General features: G+C 39.1%; 1 protein-coding gene across 2 annotated transcripts in view; it reads left to right on the forward strand.

Moving 5' to 3' along the window:
• nalf1a (NALCN channel auxiliary factor 1a) overlaps nucleotides 1-13,455 on the forward strand; it is a 32,582-nt gene extending 19,127 nt beyond the window's left edge. Inside the window, exons 2-4 of one of the 2 annotated variants that reach the window (XM_067493723.1) lie at nucleotides 2,626-2,787; nucleotides 8,247-8,418; nucleotides 10,236-13,455. In XM_067493723.1, the coding sequence (XP_067349824.1) occupies nucleotides 2,626-2,787; nucleotides 8,247-8,418; nucleotides 10,236-10,534 (633 nt within the window). In that variant the 3' untranslated portion in view covers nucleotides 10,535-13,455. The remainder of the gene's footprint in view (nucleotides 1-2,625; nucleotides 2,788-8,246; nucleotides 8,419-10,235) is intronic. The other variant, XM_067493724.1, reaches the window with a different exon arrangement.
• Nucleotides 13,456-22,291: the final 8,836 nt, after the last annotated feature.

The following is a 22,291-nucleotide window of genomic DNA, read 5'->3' on the forward strand; positions in this document are numbered from 1 at the left end:
AAATGGCTAACCATCTAATTTGATGACAATGGTCTGCCTCAGAGGGTCATTTTCCAGAAGCACACATACAGCGCCTGGAAAGGTTACATCATCAGAGAATGGGACTTATTAAGTGTGGACACCGGTGCAGGGAGACAGACACACGTTTGCATCCCTGTCCTGCTGATTTATCCGAGGGTTGCATCAGTGACCTGAGGCAGGTGCTGAGATTTGTATTGTGAAGGCATCAAAGTTTTGTCAACAGAATTCTGTCAGGATTGATGCCATTTTTTATGTGCTGCATGTTGTGTGTGTAGGGTATAAATTCAGTCTTGGGTCCACTTAGCATGTCCATATAGACCAAGTGACCCTGTTTGAATTCCACTTCAAAAATGTCCTAATCTGAAGGGTTTTCAGTATCAGAAATCTAGCTCAAATATTTTGCACACTCAGTAGATTACCTTGGTAAAAAATATCTCTCATCAAATAAAACCGTGCCGCAACCGTGATTTGTGTGAGTGGTAATGATCTGTGTCACTCAGCTTTTAACTGGGATCTCACTCTGCAGCTGACTCATGTGCTTTTTATAGCCATCTCTGTCATTCCACTTATTAGCCATCGTGTGTGTGTGTGTGTGTGTGACAACACTTTCCTACAGAGAAAAAGACAGTTTTGATACTTTAACACAGTATAGAGTTTTTAAATACCCGGGACCATGAGTACCTTTATTTTTGTACTTGATGGACAGTTCCGGGATTGGAAATTTATTTTTTGTCTCATTTAATGGTTTTATGACTTCTCTTTTCTACATTGCTGTATTTAAATGATGTCACAATATTGCTGATACATTATATTGTGCAAAAAGACAATAATGCTCTGTATTCAAACTCCTGGATTCCAGCCTTTGCTGTAAGAAAATGCAGCGGTGTGTCTTAATGAATGAAATGCCATGTAATGACAACCCTCTACAACAGAATGAATTACACATAGATGGGCATGTTTACTGTGTAAGCCTTACTAGTGCTGTGCCATATCTTATCCATTATCATACAGTATATCATCAAGCATATCGTCACCTTAAAAAAACTTTTTCACATGGTAATATTAGCTGTATAGCTGCATGGCCACGTGTTTGCATACATGCCATTATTGTGGATATCTCAAATGAAGCTACAAATAGAACAAGTGTGGTGGAAAGCCAAGCTCACACCTTGGAAGAGTTTGAGGAAGAGGTAATGCTGTAAAAAATGACAGCTTCCTCTGTCATTTGAAAATGGTTTGTCAACAAATCAGGTGTGAATCAAACATCCATGATTTTGCAAGTTGTGTCAGAAGCCTGAATACACTGAATTTGTGCCAAACATGAACACCACCAAAATACTTTGAAAAGGAGAATAGGTAACAAACAGTAACAAATGTCTTTGCCTCAGAAAGGTTTTTAAAATCTTTAAGTGAACAACAATGGCAAATTGATAGTAACTGATATATACAATTATCATGAGAGGGTTTTTCCCATATCGCTCAGCCCTGTAACTTACCAGACAACAGGAGAACGAGGTGGCTGGAAACAGGTTAAAAACCAGCTGTGAAATGGCTGGTTAGCTTATTATCTGCATGTTGATTTGGCACAGTTTTTACGCTGGATGCCCTTTCTGAGACAACCCTCCCCAGTTTCTACTGGGTTTGGACTGGCATTGCACTGCTGGGATGGAGGGGATGGACTGTTAGGGGTTCAGTGTCTTGCCCAGGGACACTTCAACATATAGCCGGGGCCAGGGATTGAACCACTCACCCTGTGGTCCATGGACGACTGCCTTTACCAACTGAGCGACAGCCGCCCCCAAATGCTTAAAAAACAACAATGTTGAAATAAAAGTTTGGCCATAAAGCAGATAAACACATACCAATTACATTAATATACCTAAATACAACTCCATACACTGTACATGCACTCATATGAACTTGTAAACACGTACCTCTTAACTTTCAATAATTTAGCGATTTCCATTTGTGTAGTACATTCATCTTGATGCCTTGGCTAAAAACAGGCAACACTGCCTTGGATGTTATAATTTCCTCCATTAGCTTAATTTGCTCTACAAGTTCTTCCATTTACCTTAAACATTGGCTTCCATTTTGCCTTATTTTTCTGTATTAGTTTTAAAGAAATTATTCAATATCCCAAGTAAATATAGTATTTGGCCATTTTGGCCACTGTCTTATAAGGTATTATACCTAATAAAATAAATAGTTTGTGGACAAGTACATATTTTCATAATACTTCCCTTTTACTTTCCGAAAGTACAAGATAAAGGCAAATTTATTTTAGAAATCAATCAAGTCATTTTAGATCGAATGAAAAACACAAAACTGTGTTCTGCTTGTTATTTAGTGCTGTTGTTTGAATTCCAGTTGTAGAGCTATTGCGGATCAGTCTTTTTTTTTTTTCTCTCGCTTTTGTTGAGTTTCAAGTGTGTGTCAAAACCCATAAGCAGCATAAATATAGTAAAAAAAACAATCTCACATGGTTATGGTTAAGGAAAATTTTGTACTAAATTTACCGGTGCACTATGTATATATTTTGCCAATGAATGAATATGAACACTTAATATGTCTCCTCTGCTTGGTGTTTCGTCTTGCCTACAGACAAGCGCTCCCACAGCCCTCCCTGTGTCAGATGACAGGCATGTGAATGGAGGGAAGCCCTGTGCCCGGGCGACGCAGAATGGTGAAAGAGCTGTTTTGCATGTCAGATTTACAGGAGCTGTCAGCCTCCGACGGCCGCTGCCTGTGAACTGCTGGATGCTGGTGAAATGGCCAAAACTGACATGGCTTTACAACACAAAATTCACAGGGGAGGTGGGGTGGTGTGTCATATCCATGTGAGCTGAGCTGTCGAAGTCAAGCAGAGTCAAGCAGAGAGAAAATCATAGGCTCATTAAACAGGGGTCATTTCATTACATCACAAACATGACATTTCTGTCTCTGTGGTTGCTAATTTATGCTACATTTAGCACCAAAATAGCTTAGGATTTTTGGTTCTGGCTGATGATAGCAGTGCTGGTGATTAAAATGTTCTGCAAACTGTTGTTGTTAGATGTTGGTATGTACAGTGTTTAGTCCCCTCAGTGATGGGGCTCTACTATACGTTAGAGGTAGTGATGGCTGCTAATGAGCTGACTATGAGTGCAGGTAAATAAATAAGAGGAGCATCCAGTATGAACTGGAGCTGTTGTTACCAATATTGTTAAATTGCCTGTTCAGAAAGGGGAAAAACTAAAGCTCCCATGGACCACAACACAGCTCTACGATCCCTTTTTAAATCTATGAAGCCACATGACATACCTAAACCTAGGTAATAATATTGTTACAAATATCAGTGGGATTTTGATTGAAGTTTTGTCCTTCTGCAACAAACGTAGAACAGTGGTTGACACTCTCCCACAGTACCAACCCAGCCCTCAGAGCTCAGTCGAGTGCTGCCATGAGAAACACCCACTCAGAGGCTTGTAGCTTACATGTTGCCACTGCCACTAATATTTGCAAAAAACAATCTTCAAAAGAGTATTTGCTGTATTGATATATTTCTTTGCCTGTGTTTAAGGCTCTTGATCATGTTGAACTCGGGAGAAAAGTTTACTGAAGCTGTTTCCAAACTAAAAGATGTCATATAAAAGAAAGTGGAAAGTTTAATACTGTAAGTACCAACTTACAGTCATCTGAGAACTGTATGTTCTGGCAGGTGTGGAAGCTGGTCCCTGAGTAAGAGGAATACGAGTTACAGAAAATATGATGCAGTCCATGACTTGTTCTACGCTTGTCTACGTATATAATATTAATCACTGTGGTAAAATTCTGATGCCAGTACTGCTGACACTTCAACAATCTGCCACAGCAACAGTTTTTTAAGCTTCAAAAGATTTGCATGTAAGACTTGGTAGAAGATGGCGTACTGTCATTTTTCACATCTTTACATGAATAAAATTGTCCAAAATATCAGGATCTATTGACTTGAATTTGCCTTCTTTTTAATTTTAAATTCAAGATTTCAAGTGTTGACAGATGTAACACCTAAGGGGGGGTGAAAGTCTCTGTGCGAACGGTGAGGCTGGGACTGAATTGAGCAACAGGCATAAAGCCCCAGTGGAAGCGCCCGCCAGCTTGGTGTCTTTACTGTCTGTCTCTGGGCTTCAGTACATTGTTTGAAGCAGACTAAGCTGCATGGCGACAGAGGCTTTTTGAGTGCCAGGTTCCCATTCACACTGATCACACATTAGACTGATCAAATCAGACTCCAGGCCTGCTTCCTGACTAACTCAATTTGCCCTTATACGCTTCCCTTTTCATGCTGAGCACACATACACACACACACACACACACACACACAGTAAGAGACCTGGAAGCACGCTTAAGCATGTGCTCGCAAACAGAAAACCAACAGAGAATGGGGCAGTACCCAATGAGCTCTAATGAAAAGCAGAAAAAGCTGTTACCTTGGCAACTGCCAGCATACATCTTCAGGAGGACCCAGATTTCCTGTCTGACTGCGATCGTATTGTTTTGGTTCTCTTTTGATAGCCGCGGCATCCCTAGATGGATTATCTCACCGCTGGCAAGAATTTATGCTAAATCACAGCGAATTAAGGAGCAGCCATTTGTGCAGACAGGAAGCCGCCATGCTGAAAATCTTCAGTCATGGATTTAACACCCCAAACCCCTGAAATGCACATGTAATCAATGATTGCAGTGATTTTTTTATCCTGGCCTTAAGCCAGTTTCTGCTCTCTGTTTTCAGCAGTAGACCTCGAGAACACTGCTGCCAAAAGCAGAGTATCATGGGAATTAAACTGTCAGTGTGGTTCATCCAAATTACCCTCAAACATACAAAGAGGTGTAGTCACTAAGGTTTGAATGAACATGTTTATTATGATGAGTATAACCTGGATAACAATTTTAAATGTCTCTATAACGTATGTATTTCATGCCTGCCACATGTAGTCAAACATGTGCGGAATGTATTTGATTTAGAAAGCGTCCAGGCCCACACTGTTCTGATCATTATCATTCTCCTCACCATCCCTGTAATTAGATTATTAGAATTATTATAATTGCCCGTACAGTGTTTGTTATTTTGTTATCTGCGTATGTCGGTCTACACAGGAAATAAATCAGACCCCTATGTGTTTCTGCATTTAAAATTGCAGGGGAGTTTGGAGGAAGGGCAGAAGATGTAGTTTTTTAGGCTTATGGAGATGCTGGGTGTAATTTAACTAAACATCCATGACACTTTAAAACCACAATGACTAAAAATCCCACCTTCAGGCAATACATGTTCATCTGTGGTTAAATGGCAAAGGGGGAACTTAAGGGTCTGTTCAGGGTATTCTCTACCAGTATCTTGGCCCCTCGGTTTTTGTACTTGTGATGATGTTTCTGTAGGTGGCTGGTTTGCTAACATGCTACGTGTAAGCAATAATGGAAAAATGCAATAATAAAACTTCAAGGAAAAGTTAAGTTGGTTCTATGTCAAAACAGAAATCCTTATATTTATACTCTATTTTCACTTTTGTTTTTCTCCTTAATTTTCACACCTTAAAGTGGATGTGGCTCAGTTGGAAAAAGATAATGTCACAAATATTAATACATCTGCATCAATGAACTCCTGCAGTCGTCCACCAACCCCTGCGTCGTTGTTTCAATCCCCGGCTCCTCCGTCACATGTCAAAGTGTTCTTGAGCAAGACACTGAACCCAAACTTAGTTTCTCCCAGTGAGTGTTGGTCAGCTGAGATGAGATGTTAAGTTTTTTTTTTTTTTTTTTTTTTTTTTGTCCTTTCGTTTATACCGTGAGATCAGGGTCGCCACAACGGATCATTGTCCGCATCTTGATTTGGCACAGTTTTTACATCGGATGCCCTTCCTGACGCAGTCCTCCCCAATTTCTACTGGGCTTGGACCAGCACTGCACAGCTGGGGATGGGAATGGGCTGTTAGGGGTTCAGCCTCTTGCCCGGTACTATATTTTACTAAATACCAACTAGGAATATTTTTTTATTTAATTGTTGCTTGTTAAGATATGTACATTTAAATCATAAAGAAATACTCAACATTGAGTGCTCCATCGATTTATAAATCCCAAATAAAAAATAAGAAAAATTAAAATACGTATCACAGGTCAGTTCAACGTTCAGCTAGCGGCTAAAGCTTGTAGCCTTTCATAGAGATGAGGAGTCAGAGTTGTGTGGTTATCTCACTTCATTACTAATCTACCAAACAGCATTTTTCACATACTTGTTTATTTTCAAAATTATTTTCAAAATCTTCAGCTCCAGCCGACTCAAGTGATATCGATTAAGGCTCTTTATACAGCATCACATGGCTCCCTCTGTAGCCACAAAAGCCTTTATAGCACTGTCCAGTAACTGAGAACAGAATGATGTGAGGTACACCTGTAAATCTTAACATATTCTTGCAAGATCTTGCCTTTGTATGTGTAAAACTCTACTGAACATTTTATTATTCGCCCACTTGGTAATTACCTGATTGCCACTAATGGTTTGTTTGAGCTCTGATTCATGACTTGCCTGTTGTACCTCTATGTCGTGAAAGTGTCACATCAGCAAATGACTCTTTTAACACCTTTTATCAATTACAGTAATAGCTGCACATTTGCCCAATTAGTTAATGGCCAGAACACAGAAAGATAGAAATTCCAGTACAACACTTGCATGTATACTTGCACGTATGTCTTTCCTGTTAGAAACAAGAGTAGCAGTAAATGATAAAGTCATACATCACATTGAATAACTCATAGCTGACTATCTTTTCAATATTTAAAGCACTGGGGGTAGCACTGGTGGTCCAGACTGAAATCACACAACTAAATGATAAAATACTTTTAAGTAATTGAGATCATTCCATTCAGCTTCAGCTGTACATAGCAATACTTATCCAATGAAAGCAAACTATATGCTATGCCTAGATAGTGGTTTTGGTGAGCATGTGTCCATTTAGCCACACTTTGTGGGTGGCAGCAGTGGTGCACTAATCATGTTAGAATTTTGACCTTTATAAAGTAGCATGCTGACAGTAACACCCAGTGTTACTGGGTACCAGCCTCACAAACTCTATGTTACATATGTTATTGTTTTGTTTGTGTTTTTTGTTGCTCTGGAGGTGACATGATGCTGTAGTGGTTAGCACTCAGAACTAGACGAACTCCGGTATGAATCAGCTGTGACTTCTCTTAGTGGAGTTTGCAGCTTCTCCCTCTGCCTGCCTCTTTGGTTTCCTCCGAAACAAAAACAAATCAACAAACACAAATTGCCCATAGATATGAATGTGATCATAATATTAAATAATACCAATACAACATTTCTTTGAATCACAAATACTATATTAGTATCTGTATTGATGTTAAGAATTAGTGCAAACCATTACCTACACTAAATGTATTATATCTTCAAGGGTGAAGAGGTTATTCCCTCTTTTTTGATCTAAAAGTAAAATTGTTCTTGTGATTTTCTTTTGGGCCTTTGTATGAACTATATTGAGCTTATGCAGCCCATTGCCCCAGAACTTGAATTGATGTTTTGAGGACCTTTTCATCCTACCAGGTTACAGAATTTGGAAGCAGGAGAGGTTTCTAAACAAATCTGATTACAGCCTCTGTAGGATGGATTGTCTGTGCTCTTTGCTGTAATTTCCCTTCTCTAGTGTTAATCCCAGTAAAAAGCACATGAGGAAATAGCTAAAAATGAGGATGAATCCAGACTGTGGTTTGCCCTTGGTTCATTTAGTTTTGCTAAGCTTCCCAGCCTGAGGCTTTGGCTATTACATGTCACCATCTGTCTTCTTATGCACATAAGTTTGTGCATTTTGTGTTACAGGCTGCTTCTCAGTCAAGCAGCACATTAAAGTTGTAGGAGGACGGAAACTTGAATTCGAAGAGGTTATTTGGTGCCACTTAGCTTTGAATAGCAATGCCATCACCTGATCAAACATACCAAACTAAATTGAAAAATGAATCTACTCCATAGATGTATTGTGTGGAGCTGAAAACGTTAATCAACTAAAAGATTCAGATTAATTGGCAGATCCCTCAATAATAATACTATTTGTGAATTTTACCCTAGCCTATTTTTAAGTGCTTATTATTGTAAAGGTTATTATAACATGTCCCGCCTGTTGCAGCAAACTCTTATCCTTTGTCCAGCATTTATGTCATTTTCTCTTCTTCTTCTTCCTCTATTTCTTCTTCCTCCTCAGATGGCCTATAAGCCCTGGCTGTGTGCTCAGTATTTCCCCACCACGCAGCAGTCCTGTCAGAAGAAGGTACCGTGCCACCAGTACTGCCTGGAGGTCCAGCAGAGCTGTCCGTTCATCCTACCCGACAACGACGACCTGATCCACGGTGGCAGCCCCAGCTTCATATGCACAGGTCCATATTGACTCATTGGCCAGTATGACTTCCTGTTTACATCAGCGGCATCAGCAGACATGCGTACGCTGCATGTTTGCAGGTGTTTGTGTGGCCTCGCATTCTCTTCAGAGAAGCCAGCTTAATTAAATTAATTTTAGTGAATGGCGTTTAATAAAGGAGTGCACAGTAGTGATTCATCCAGAATTTGTGTCTCCATATTGACTGCATGGTATTCCTCTAGGACAGCACAGAGGTTTTTGTGAAGGCTTTCTTACGACATCTAGTGGTGGGTTAAAGCACAGCTGAGCTCACACAAAGACGTTTTAACACAACATTGATTAATTAAATTTGGCCTGTCTCTCAATATTTACTGCAGTTTATGCCATAATAATCACTGAGGACTCTGGCTCAGAGGACTAGAGGCTGGCTGTCTGCCAGCACATGTTATCTGGACAAGATAGGCGTCAGCTTAAAGGCCCACACAGATGTTTTCCCTTTTTCAGGATGATGAGACCTCTGCTCAGGTCTCTGCTCCCATCATAGAACCACATTACTGACTGACACACAGTTCATGGAGGCACTTCAGTTAAAAACCCCTTTTGAAGACCTCCCATATTCTGGAATTCATCTAACAAAAATAACACTTTCCTGGATTCATAACCCAGCAAAATCTCAACCATCACAGCCACAATACGCATATTTTTAGTTTGGTGTTACCTACACTTTCCAAGGATATTTTTGTCTCTAGTGTCCATATTGTGTGTAAACAATCCAAAACTCCATTTAGAAATTGTCAGAAATCATCAGTGAGAAATTAGCTTTGTTTACTACAACCCTTAAACTAGCCTGCAAATCTTCACATTTTTACATTATGTCTAGTATCAAATAAATCAGGTTTTATTTTTATTAAGACTTTCAATGGCCTATCAATATGGTTCTTGTATTCCTGCAACATCATCATCTAGGTTGTGGTTTTGGGATGAAGATTGTGTTCTTTGTGAGGTCAAAAGGTTGGACTAAAGAAAACACTTTCAGCGAGACGAGACCTAGTCTGTATATTTCTCCATTTTATCTCAATTCTAAGAGTTTTTTGAGCTCGCCTTAGCAGTTTAGTCTTCCCCATCCACGCAAGTCTGGTGATGGCTCTTCTTACACACTAGCAAGTTCAGACTTCCAGTGTCATCAATCGATGCAGTGATGCATCTCCCTCTGTGTGGTTTGTGGACTTTAAATTTGAGTTCAGCTGAAGGTCACTGTGTCTGCTCCTCCACAGCATGATTAATGCTGCACGATGAGGTCCAAAAAGGAGGGTCAGCGTTGATGAGATACAGTAACCATTGCTGTGTTGCAATTAAGCTTTTCCATGCTGATTAGATTGTTGTCATTAACAGATAAGGTTTTTTTAACTAAACTAGAACTGTGTTACAGGCTTCATCCAAATACACTCATTTTCTGTTACAAGTTTTATGAAGTGAAATTGTTATTAATTAGGATCTAATATAAGCTTTTTAGTAAAAGTAAAACAATCAACTAAAGTCACTTTGATTGAAATATGATATATTTATTATTCTGTTGTCCAAATGGCTTTATATAATCAATAGTCTGTTGTGACGTCCCATCATCCAAAAGTCTGACAACACAAAATAAAATAAAAATTACTTTAAAGATAATTAAAAATGCAGAATATGAAGACTGTTTATTATTAGCAGCTTTATTCAATAAATAGTTTTATTAGTCCCAGCTGTCTGAAAACTAAAATACCTTAACCCTGGTAATAAAAACAGTATTCAACCATACAAGAGGAAAAAAGTCACCCTATGTCATCTGTTTCTCAGGGCTCTTGGGAGATCACCCATCAGACAATGAGGCGGAGTGCTGCGACGTCCGATGGGACTCTAAAACGGACAACCTTTCAGGCGGGACACTAAAAAGGACTGCTTCTTTGTGCCAGCCCGAGGGGGCCTCGGTCACCTCTGCCGCCACCCCGAGACTGTGCAGTGGGCGACTGAAGATCTGTCTGCTGGCCCTCGTCCTCCTACACACTGTCATCATCATTTCAGCCTCCCATAATTCTACGTTGGTGGGCGTGGCGGACATTTTCTCGCCAGAGGAGAGTGCTTCTAATGAGGAGTGAACCTTGGGGTTGAATCAAGGCTGGAGCTTGTAAACCGTGCCCAGAGGATTATGGCTTTTACAATGTCATGGCTGCCAGGGACACAACTGGTGAGACATGCTGGAAATGCCTCTACAATCTGCCGCCGATGAACCATCAACCACAGGAAGTGGGAGGGTTTTAACTGGAGCTAAGGGTGCTGGGATTGGACATCGAGTGAACCGAGATGTTTAAGAACCACCCCCCCCCTAAAGAACTGACCTCTTGCCACTTGAAACCTGCTCATTGTTTCTATTCCATCCAAATGTTTTCTAGCATATCGTCCTCCTCTCCCTTCCTCCCACCTTCATCCACTCCTTTGCCCTCTTCCCCCTGTTTTTAGTGTGTGTATGGATGGCATGTCAGAGCGAAAAAAAGAAGTTGATGAAGTGTGCACTCTCTCATCATTACATTTAGTTTTTGCTGCATTGTTCTGTTCAGGTGCCAGAATGTTTTTAACATATCAGCTGTGATTCACTTACTACACATTATTATCTTGGAAACATCATTTTACTACCTTGTATGTGATGTTGTGTGAGGGCCTGCCAGGACCAGCTCATCCATCACTCATGTGGGTATATTGTAATGTTTAACTTGTATTTTGTCCCACTAGATCACTCCTCAACCCTGTATGATGGTACTTGCCTACACGTTTTAGGACCTTAAGTGCTCTGAGTCTGGTTCATGCTCTCTTCTTCTGACTCATTGGGCTGCTGAGCAAGTTCAGAACGATGAAGTAGCAAAGTTAGCGATGGGTCAGCTTATGGTTAGTGGCTGTCGCGGGAGCCCGTCAGCAGGAAGTGGTGTCCTCTGGTATCTAAAGTGTTCCGTTTACCTCAGACTGTAGCGTAATCATGTGGCAGCCCCATAACTCGTCTTAATGCCACAGTGAGCATTTTGGTTTGTCGTACGTGAGATTGCAGGGACAACCCAGGGACACTAGAGGGCGGTTGCATGACACAAAAACACCAGGGCCTTGTTTATCAACCACGCATTCTCTTATTTCTACACACAGAATTGGATTTTTCAATTCTTTCTTCCGCATGAGAACGAGCATCCATTTAGAAGCACTCCTGACCGGGGATACCATCTAAACCCCCTGTGTATTCACAGGTAACACACATAAAAGCAACCAGAAACACAAACCTCAACCCAGCTGTATTGTTTAAGCCTCTTTGACAGATAATAGCCTATCTATGGTTTTCTGATCTTATTTAGAAACATTGAAATCATTTCTGCCATTAAACTTGGAATCATACAGTACTTAGTAATCAGCGCTGAAGCCTGATATGAAGTTCAGGAGCTGCTGGTTTACTATGTTTGTTATTTTCTTATGTACTGTAAAAGAACTTTCATGTGCACAAACAGTAGTGACATAGAACAGGTGAGGTTTAGCATTAGTCATTGCATGAAGTTTCCATTAAACACTGTTGGTCAAATATCAGTTTTCTTCTTTGTGTTAGAGATTGTATTACAATCGTGTTCTAAGCTTGGGTTTGATAAACGAGGCCCCAGATCTCTGAGTGCCTCTCTGCTGTGCAAGCCCAGTGAGGCAGACATGGACAGTGTAGTAATGTAAGGGGGAAAAAAACTGCAGGTGTTCTTAGTGATCAAGAACCACGCAATCAACCAATCAATCTGTCAACTCTTAAATCACCCTCAGACGAGCTGATCAAACGCTGTCTTTACAGACTAGAAAAGGGCTGTATTAGTATCAGCCTGCAAGGAGTGTGTGGAGTTGTAAAGGGCTGATCCATCCGATTTTGTTCCGTTTTTATTTTTTTGCATGGCTGCTGCTAGTGAAGTGCATATTGACACAAAGACACAGGAAAGACACAGGAATTAAGAAGAATTTAAATTTCCTTTATAGCTAGAGTATGAAATGAAAAAAGATTCGTACAATCCTACAATCTGTAATCATGAGCAACTAATACCAAAAAGTAAAGCTAATGAATGGAAATGTTCCTAATATAGCAGTATGTTTGGGAAAATGTGGTATCAGTGCCTCCTCCCTTCCCCATTACAGCTTGACCTTACCTCGCCTCACATCGATTTTGCTTCTCACACAAACCAGAGTGGGTTGTCACATGGAAGTCAAGTCTTCACCTGCCTCTGCATTTTAAAGACGCATTTCATAGACTTTAGCCCCCAGTTTGACTCGCTGATCTCCTTATTTGCTCGATATTCTAGTGTGATGTGTTGTTTCGTTCGTTTGTTTTCCTTGACAGACCGTGTTGACGACTACCACATTCCCTGAAAGACAGCAGCGGACTTAATAGGCCCACACTTTGTGCTCCATCCCTTCAGTCTCTAGCTGTTCATGATCTGACTCCTGTGGATCTATGCAGATGACCCCCCCACCCACACACCTCAATTAGCCCACCCACTTTCCACCACTCACCACAAATACCACCATAACCCTCCGTAAACCCACCCCTTGTCCTTTTAGTTGTAAATATGTCCTGAGGATGTGGGATCCCAAAATGTCCCCCCCCATCCCCTTCTTCCCCAGGCCCAACCCACCCCTCCCACCTCCCCACTGTTGGAATCTCACTGTGTTTTCTGTTTGCCTCCTTAGTTTTTGTCTGTTTTTTGAGATTTTTGCCGCATTTTTCTGTTGTCTAAAGCAGTGGTGTGAGTTGATGAGTAGGACTAAGTTGGATGTTAAAAAGATGATATAAAGAGGTCTTAAGAAAAATATACAAAAAAAATGAAGCTTGAATTGAGAAAAGGGTTCAAATATAGAGAAAAAACTATGATAAAGTTGTCATATTGTCATACTAGAGATGCTTTAGTTTGCTAATTTACTTTCTTTTTTTTCTACAAAAGACTTGGATGAAATTATTTATAAAATGCGTCCCACGAGTCATGATCTTTTTTGGACGTAAAACAAATACATTTATTAACATTTTGTTCAAAAGAAAATAAATATAAATTATGTTAAACATTACTGGTGTTTGTGTTTTTTTCACTGAGTGCTTCTTGGGTTCTGTTATTATTGATGCCAAAGTGTTAAAATTACCTATTTTCAACAAAATATTTAATGCACATTCAACTAGTATAAAGTTTCCTTCATAAGAAAGTTAGAAAAGTTAAAAAAGTTAGTAAAAGTTAGTTTTTAATTCATGAGTCATGGGTTTATGCAAACATTAATACCATTTTTTTTTACAATGTTTTTATACACTCCTTGACAATTTCTGTTACTTCTGATGGTAAAGGAACATTTGTACCAGCAGAATATGCATTATATCTATTATGTATAATAAATTAGTATTATGTCAGGCTTAGGGGTAATCCCCCTACATGCATCCCCCTACACTAAGTGTAGGGAGATGGAAACATTTGAACTCAGCTGTACATGCACCATTGAGCTTCTCATGTTGCCCAGTAGAGGACAGTACAGCATCATATTTCAGAGTTCAGAATACAGAAAAGCTCATGAAAGCAGGATCTGTGTGTCCATTTACTTTAGGTAAACTCTAGGCAACTGCCTAGAGTTTAAAAAAATGAAAAAAATAAAATAAAATAATGATTTGCTGAGGAACGTATGTATTTGTTTATTTGTAGCAGCCTGCCACAATATCCTCATTGCCTTTGATTGTTTTTCACCTAGAGAGGCAGCAGGGGATGCTCTGGCCCTGCATAGATGGGGTATGATTAGCTATTGTATATGTTCTGTCACGCTTCAGCCTGAACATCACATTCACTCTCTGATCCTGTTTGCTTTCTATCATGTCTATCAACTCTAAACAGATCATTTTATTTCTCTCAAAGATGAGGGTTTTTCTCACCCTGAGTGTTTTATGGAGCATGAAACATTAAACACTGATTTCTCTACTTCTGGGCATCATCAGCTTGATGAAGTCTTGATGACTGATTAGCTAAAAAGGCAAAAACATCTAAGATTAAATTGTCTCATGCTGGGAGGAAAAAGCTTGTTTTTAAAAAAAATAAAAATATGATTGGGGTGTAGCTAGCAGCTACTGTTTCAGTGTTCATGCAAACTCTAACTTAGCATAAAACCTGGTAGCAGGTGGTCATCCTGTACCTCTAGAGTTCACTAATGTACAGGATATGTCTTGTTTGTTACATTCCCTCCTTCCAGTCTTAATGTAAAGCTAAGTTGCTCCAGCTACACTTTGACATCACAATAAAACCATAGGGTACATGAACATTTAGCTGATTTCTGAATGCAGGCCAGTAGCAGCAGACGTTGCATTTCTCCTCTTATGCTGGGCTTACATATACCAATTCATCACATTATACAAGTGTGCAAACTGAATGTAGAGACCAAACTGTGGAAGTAACACTAACTGTAATCCAGTTACTCATGAATTGTGTTTCATTATTTTGCTAATTACAGAAATGTATGACATTACTGTCACATTACTGCCCAATGCTGATGAAGGGTCACTTGCAAAACAAACAGGATTTAAGGAAATTGGTTGGGTGTGTGTGCATATCACAAACATGACCATCTGAACACACAATCCTCCAAAAACTGGCACAGATGCTATATAAAAGATATCAGAAAGCAGTATATTTACTGTTTACAATAGAATTTTATGAACTGATATTAATACTCTGGTGTTAGAGTAATACTGTAAAGGTTTATAATAGCAGTAAATAATGTCCTATCTATCAATTGTCGTCATTACCAGCTTAAATCAATCCCAATATGAATCTGAAACCAACACAAATGTACCTTATTTGACCTTTTGTTACTGGGTTCCGTTGTTATCGTCAGGATCAATGTTTTACCATTTCTGCAGTAGATCCTCTTATCATGAGGGTGACAGTTTTCAGATTGTTGTTTAAACTCTTTTAGAGCAATGCTGATTTAGTTGATCATCTGGAAAACGCACAGCAGTTTGTCTTGTTGGTAAAATGTACTGTGTCATACTGACATGTGTTTCTATCATTTTGTCCACTCAATTCATATCCCTTAGTAAATCACTTAATAAGTGAAATGCTTCTCTGGAGAATTTTGTTTAAAGTGGATCTTGATTCATCCTAAACCATGCAGGAGATCTTCTTTGAACTCGCTAAATGCACATTAAATTCAACTTTATTTATACAGCGCCAATTCACAACAAAGTCATCTCAAGGCACTTTACAGAATACAGTCGAGACTATAAAAATGTATAAAGAGAACCCAACAATTCCCCCTTGAGCAAGCCCTGTACTCAGTACATGTGATGGTCCTACTTGTCTATATTACATTTAGGCTTTTTATAGTTTAGTATATATAACAAGGGTATAATATTTGCATACCTGTTGCTTGTTTGAAAAAGAACTAATAAAACAGGAAGAAACAAAAGCCTCACTACAGACACAAGATGGAGCCATCAGACAATTTTAAAACTGAGAGCACTGAGAATTAATTTACAAGGATATTTCTCTGTAGAGCTGAATACATTGCAGATAGATAGATATGTGGCTCTAAGAGGAAAATATGACTTGTGATATTTGAGTGGTTGAACAACAACCAATAAGGGAACAAAACACTAAACATCTGAAAAATCCAGTAGAATCAATAATAACACATAACACAATAATAAAATATTTTCAATACTGAAAACAACAGGATATTTTTAAATGTCTAATATACCTAATGATTAATATATTCACTTTAAAATGCCTACAGAGAGCAGAAAAGTTGAACATGATACGTGATCCTGACAAATTCATTACTCAAAATAGTGTATAGTGTGTATTGTAAGCACATTACGTCTTTGTGTTAACGTCATATAAGGAGGATCAAAGGAAATGCGGCGATAAAAAACCTGTTGGTTCATTTTTAGTCGACACTAATGTGCTTTCAATTCTCAAACAGTCATGTAATTCCAGCAGCAGATCTGATGGCAAAGTGGTTTCACTGCAATCTTCTCTCTTTGCTCATTTCATTCACAGCACAGCTCACACATCTTCCCTTTTTTCTCAAAGTCACATATCAACAGACCAACCATTTCTCAACTCACGGGCCCCTTTTTTTTAACTGCTCTGGCTGGTTTTGAGAGGAAGCACGAAGAAGAGAGTTGTTGAACTCGGGTTCTGTGGGTTCAGTGTAAAGAACTTTTTTTTCTCATTGGGCTTTCTGGTTGTTGATATTAATGCCCATCGATGTCATTCAAACATAGTTAAAAACCACCCTGAACCCTTTGATTCTCTTACAACACATCGTTGGAGATGAACCATACATTTTGGAATTTTGTGTACTTTTCTCCTAAGAGCTTTCTTGGCAGCTGCAATGTTTGACCATTTTCCTCTTATGTCCAGTAATCAGACAAGGTGAAGCCCATTATAAGGAGGCAGAGAAACCATTTCCTTAGTAGAGCAGAATGAAAGATACAAAATGTTGAGTTTTTACTTTGGAGTAGGTTTTATTGAAAACATACTGCAGCTGTGCAATACAAAGCATTGGTGCCATTTTACCATATACATATTCTAATCAGTATCTTACTCATATGCATAAGATCTCATCAGCTATAATAGCAAAAATTTATACTTATACATCTACTATATACTGCACATAGGGAGTAGGTCCCCTTTCACCACAGCAAGGACTGTACAATTTTGAAGTACCGTACTCCTACTTTACTGGAGTTTTTCCACTTTTGGCTACTTTTACTATTCTGTCTTCTCCACCCTAAGAGTTCATGGTTGTGCTGTCTACTTAAAATCTATGAAAACCTCAGAAAGAAGTAGTATCTCATGTACAGTAGCAATCATTGTTCTACATTATTTTTATGTAGGAGCCTATTCCTGATAGTTGTAGTCAGACTAATTAAACGGTTTGACAAGGTAGTAGTGACACTACTCACTCAAAAAAATCCTAGTTAAAATCGACCCAGTGTTGATCTGTTGTGTAGCATCTACACATTACTGGGTTAAATTTAGCCAGGCACAATGTTGTAAAAATATTCATGAGGTGGATTTACAGCAGCAACAGAGACAAAATGGATGCCAGAGACTGTAAAAAGAGCAACTCAAACAAGCAGCAAAACCCTGAGATGATCCATCTGCTTTCTTTTTATTTCCATAGGAAGATCATACATACAGCTCTTGGATTTAAATTGATTGTTCCACCATCAACTAACTCTAAAAAGCTCATTCTCTGTTCTTGCTGTCACACGCTCTAAATGAATCAGAGATGCCAGCATCCCTCCTACGTCTTGTCCTCTTGCTGCCCACTTTCCTCTCCCGTCGGACTTTATTTATTGAAGAAACTGGCATTCGACTAGCCCCAAACGGTTCAGTGACTTGACACCTTAGCTAGCATCATCCAACACACCATCCATCCAAAGCCTGGGCTCATCAGCATCACATCAGAGGGCCCACTGCAACAGCAAGTTAGAAAATGAAGGAGAATAATGTGTTTACATGATGCATTGTGTGTGAACAAAGTGTAGAAACAAGGTGCTACACAAACACACAAACACACTCACACACACTGTCTAACGCTGTACCCTCTGGACACACATGTCACTTCATCCATCTTGTGCTCCTGGAGCTGTAGTGTTTCCAGTATTTACTGCACAAACATCACAAGGAATGATGTTTGTGCAGTACAAATATAGTAAATATTTGTATATGAGTTTGTTCAGGGTTGCATTTGGAAAAAATATGCTTCAGGTTTAGAACATGTATGGAAGCAAATAAAGGCCAAAATAATCTGAATCTTACCACCAAATGGTTTCCTATAATCGTGAAATTGAACATCTAATGAATGCTTCATGTTTACATTCAAAAAGATTTGTGGTCTCACTGGAGCAGTTTTAACAAAGTGTAAACACATGACTAAAATAGCAACATTAATATTCATTAAAATTTGTACTCCTTTTAAGTTTGTTGCCGTCTCCAGCTCTTGACAGAAATATGTAATTCCTTTTTTAAAATTTGAATAGAGTTGAAGAAAATAGCTGGCTGCTTTAGCCAGTGTTCAGACTTTTGTTTATGTATTTATTATATGGAGCAGTATTCTGTACACTGTGTATTCTGACACTTGTTGATCAGCGTACAGATTTACCCATCCCAGGGTCAGCACTGGGCACTGAAGTCATTTTGTCATAGTGGCCAGCATTGGTAATGCACATCAGTGTTTGAATGAGTGGTGCACACTGGCCCAAAAGGATTTTTCTTCTAGAGAACCACTAGAAAAGATGCAGTTATAGGAAATACATTTTCTGGTAGTCACAAACTCTGTTACTCGACTCATTTATGATCTGATTGATTCAGTATGTCCAATATTGTTTGAATAATGTAGAATTTAGCATAGGTTGGACACTATATTTTGATCTGGTTGCAGTTCTAATATATAAATACCTATTATACTGAGCCCTAAACACCACAACATTAACACCTTTGATCATTTCAGTTTCTCTAGAAAAACAATGACAAAATGATTAAACACCTTTAACGTCCCTGATGTATACACGATGCATAAGCATTTTAATGCAGGGACCAATATTGTTGCAATAAGTAAAAGTCAGAGTTTTTTTAATGTCATGGATTTTGCATCACTTTTCCAAATAACTCTCTATTTGAAATAATGAATGAGTTTCAGTCAGACTGTAATGGTTTCAATTCCCTGAAGGTATCTATTTGTTGCATTCATTACAAAAGTTTGTTTTTTTCTTGCAGAAGAAGCCAAACATATAAGGACAGTACCTCATCGGACTTAAATAAAATCTGGCAAGCTGCAAGAATTCGCTTTAGGAGTCTTAGCAGACGCTGCTGAGGAAAACTGATCTGTCTGAATCTCCATGCAGGGAGCTGACACTATGGGAGCTGAGGAATGCAGGAAGGACATAAACTCATCGTTTTTTTGTTGTTTTTTTTCTGTGTTGGAGAATCTGTAAAAAGCCAGATGGCTTGTGAGACGCTACTGGCTGCACCAGACATGTAGCACATATCACTTCTCTAGCTTCTTTACACTCTTTGCTTCACTATTTTTTTAAAGCCGTTCTCTGTATGAATCATTCATGAGAGTACACCCTGTATCGCTGTGCTACAAGTGACTGATGGCTCGGAAATGTCACATTGAAGTTCCCCTTGTTTCATTGCCTTTATACATGTGGCTTTCTTTCTCGCTACCAATCGCTTCTCTTTTCTTCCTCTGAAAATGTCAACACGGGTTGCCTTAGAAACAACAGGGCGGCCTTTCTTCAGCGTACACTGACAACAGTGAGGAATAGCAGCACACATCTGTGGCTATTCTAAAAAGCAGGAGGACTTTGTGTACACCTAAACATTCTGTTGTACTGGCTTAATCAAAGCTGATTTTACCGTCATCTTCCTCCCACTTGAGGAAAGCATATCTCAGCATTAAGAAGTAGAACAGCGTAATCACAATCAAGACACTCATCAGAAAAAGGTATTATAAAGGTCAGTCGCAGGAGCTGGATTGCCTGGCAGACAGAAGTGACACTATTTACTTCATCTGTTCTCGAAATGATTTCGCAGTGTGACATTTAATTTCATTTTCCACATGCACGATACAGTGTTAGTGAGACATTTGAGACAAAGGCATATTTTGTTATGTCCCACTTTCATAGGCTCAGACAAAAACCCTCAGTCCAGAATGCTGCAGTACATTATATGATTGCATGCCTATACAAAATATAAACCCCAGTGTTACTCAATAGTGTGCATAGAGCTATAAGTACCCTAAATGCACTTTACATCACCTCAATTACTTTTTCTTTATAAAAGAGCAAAAGAGACAGATGATGTTAACACATTGTGACCCCAATGATAAATAAACACTCAAATGCTGTTGTACAAAAACTTAAATGGATGACACATTTCTTCATTGCAAAACATGTGACTGACATATTTTTCACAAACAGTGGCCCACATGCTCCAAACAGGCGTTTACTTGTAGAGTGGCAGGTCAACTGTGAGGTTTTTAATGGAGTCATGGCCATTCACATCAGTTTGGACAATTATCATGTTGACCATATCTTTTTATGTTGTTGTTTGGACACAATTCTATGGCACAGACAAACAAGCTAATCCAGGCAAACTGACGAACATACAAAGAGGAGACTCACGGTTGGTGTTAGTGTTCACATGATACCTGTGAGCAATGCAATAATTTAGAAAATGAAAATGTTATTCTTCAGACCCAACTACTCCAGTGGACTGACGCTTAAGGGCTTTGCTTAAGGGACTCCAGTGGTATTGATGAGGAAAGGGTAAGTACTGGTTTTCACATGCACTAACCTGATATAGTCCTACACATAGACACACATACAGTACATGCAAACACACAACTTCCCACCACCAATCAACCAGTTGAATACACCCAGGTTTAGAGACAGCTGTTCTCCAGGTTGTTCATCAATGTCAATTCTGAAATCCCTATTGTTTCATTCTGCAAATCCAGAGATGATGTTCGATTTCCTGAGGAAGTTGTGTGATGTGAAAAAGAAAAGGAAGCAGACATGAGCACCTGAAGTAGCTTTCATTAACCCACATTGATGTAGAAATAAAATCTAGTGAGCTGAAATGGGGGGAAACGATCACATTCAGGCTCACGCCATTAAAATACCTCCAAGTTGACTATTACTCAGTGGCAATTATAGCCATTATATTCGTGTAGGTCCTCTGAACAAGCTGTATAAAAATATTGTTTTAAAAGAAAAAAATGTCAATAAGTGAAAAATGGTTCCAAAAAGGTTGCCACTAGAATATAAAGTGAACCTCCAACACAGTGAGTAAAACGGCATGCAGGACAGTGTGAGAGTGTCGAGCCCGTGGGCAGCCAAGGCTGTTGACTAGCTGATTATGTGGAGGCGTACAGCGAAATGAGGGGGTGCAAACACATAAAACCCATAGCACCCACACACATTGATTATAATCAGGGAAGTGCTGAGGAGCGGGGAGCAGAGGAAAGTGTTGTTGAAAGACGAGAAGAACAAAGCTCCAGCCTGCATGTAAACCCAGCAAGTCAGAGAGTCAAGTAGTTGTTGTGAATCACAGCCTCTCTGCTCTTACTGTGGTCACAATACAGTGAGTTTAAATATAACGTGCTTAAATTCTTCATCCCTTCACTACAACCAGGGCTGCTGCTCCAGATAACAGATGGTGCGAAATGATACATTCATTTTAAAATACTTTTTAAAATAAAACTAATTTGATACCAAATAAATAAGGAGATCTTAGGCCTTAATCTGAGTGAAATAACATTTGTTCACTTTGTTGCAGAGAGTTATTGTAAATAAGAATATGTCTTTACACTAAACATGAAAGTCAGCCAGAGATTAAATGAGCTTGGTGTTTAGGTTAGCAGATTTGTCTTCCTGTCTCGAGCCTTTAAGCCCCAATAAAAGATGCTGAACATTCCTTTAATTAACTTTTTTTTTGTCAGGCATTTATGGTTGATACTGTACAAATGGATACTCAAGGTTCTCTTTCACGCTTTTTGGATATTTTATTTTAAGCTAATTTTGTGTTGTCTAATTATTCCTCTTGGGAATAATTAGACAATTATGTCTAATTATTCCTTTTGGGAATAATTAGACAACAGGGCCTCGATTACAGAAAGTTTACTTTTCTAAACATAAAGCGGTGCTAGAGAAAAAAGCACGGCTGCACTAATGTGTTGTTTAGAACATTTCTGTTCCAATGAATTTTGCAGGTACAAAGTCAAAGTAGCAAAGTAAGTACCTCACTTATATTCAAAAGCTCTTCTTTTAAGGATGGTGCCTTCACAGTCTGGCTGGTTTGGAGAAG

This window comes from Channa argus, chromosome 23 (assembly GCF_033026475.1).
Source record: "Channa argus isolate prfri chromosome 23, Channa argus male v1.0, whole genome shotgun sequence".
In the NCBI taxonomy this organism is placed as follows: Eukaryota; Metazoa; Chordata; class Actinopteri; order Anabantiformes; family Channidae; genus Channa; species Channa argus.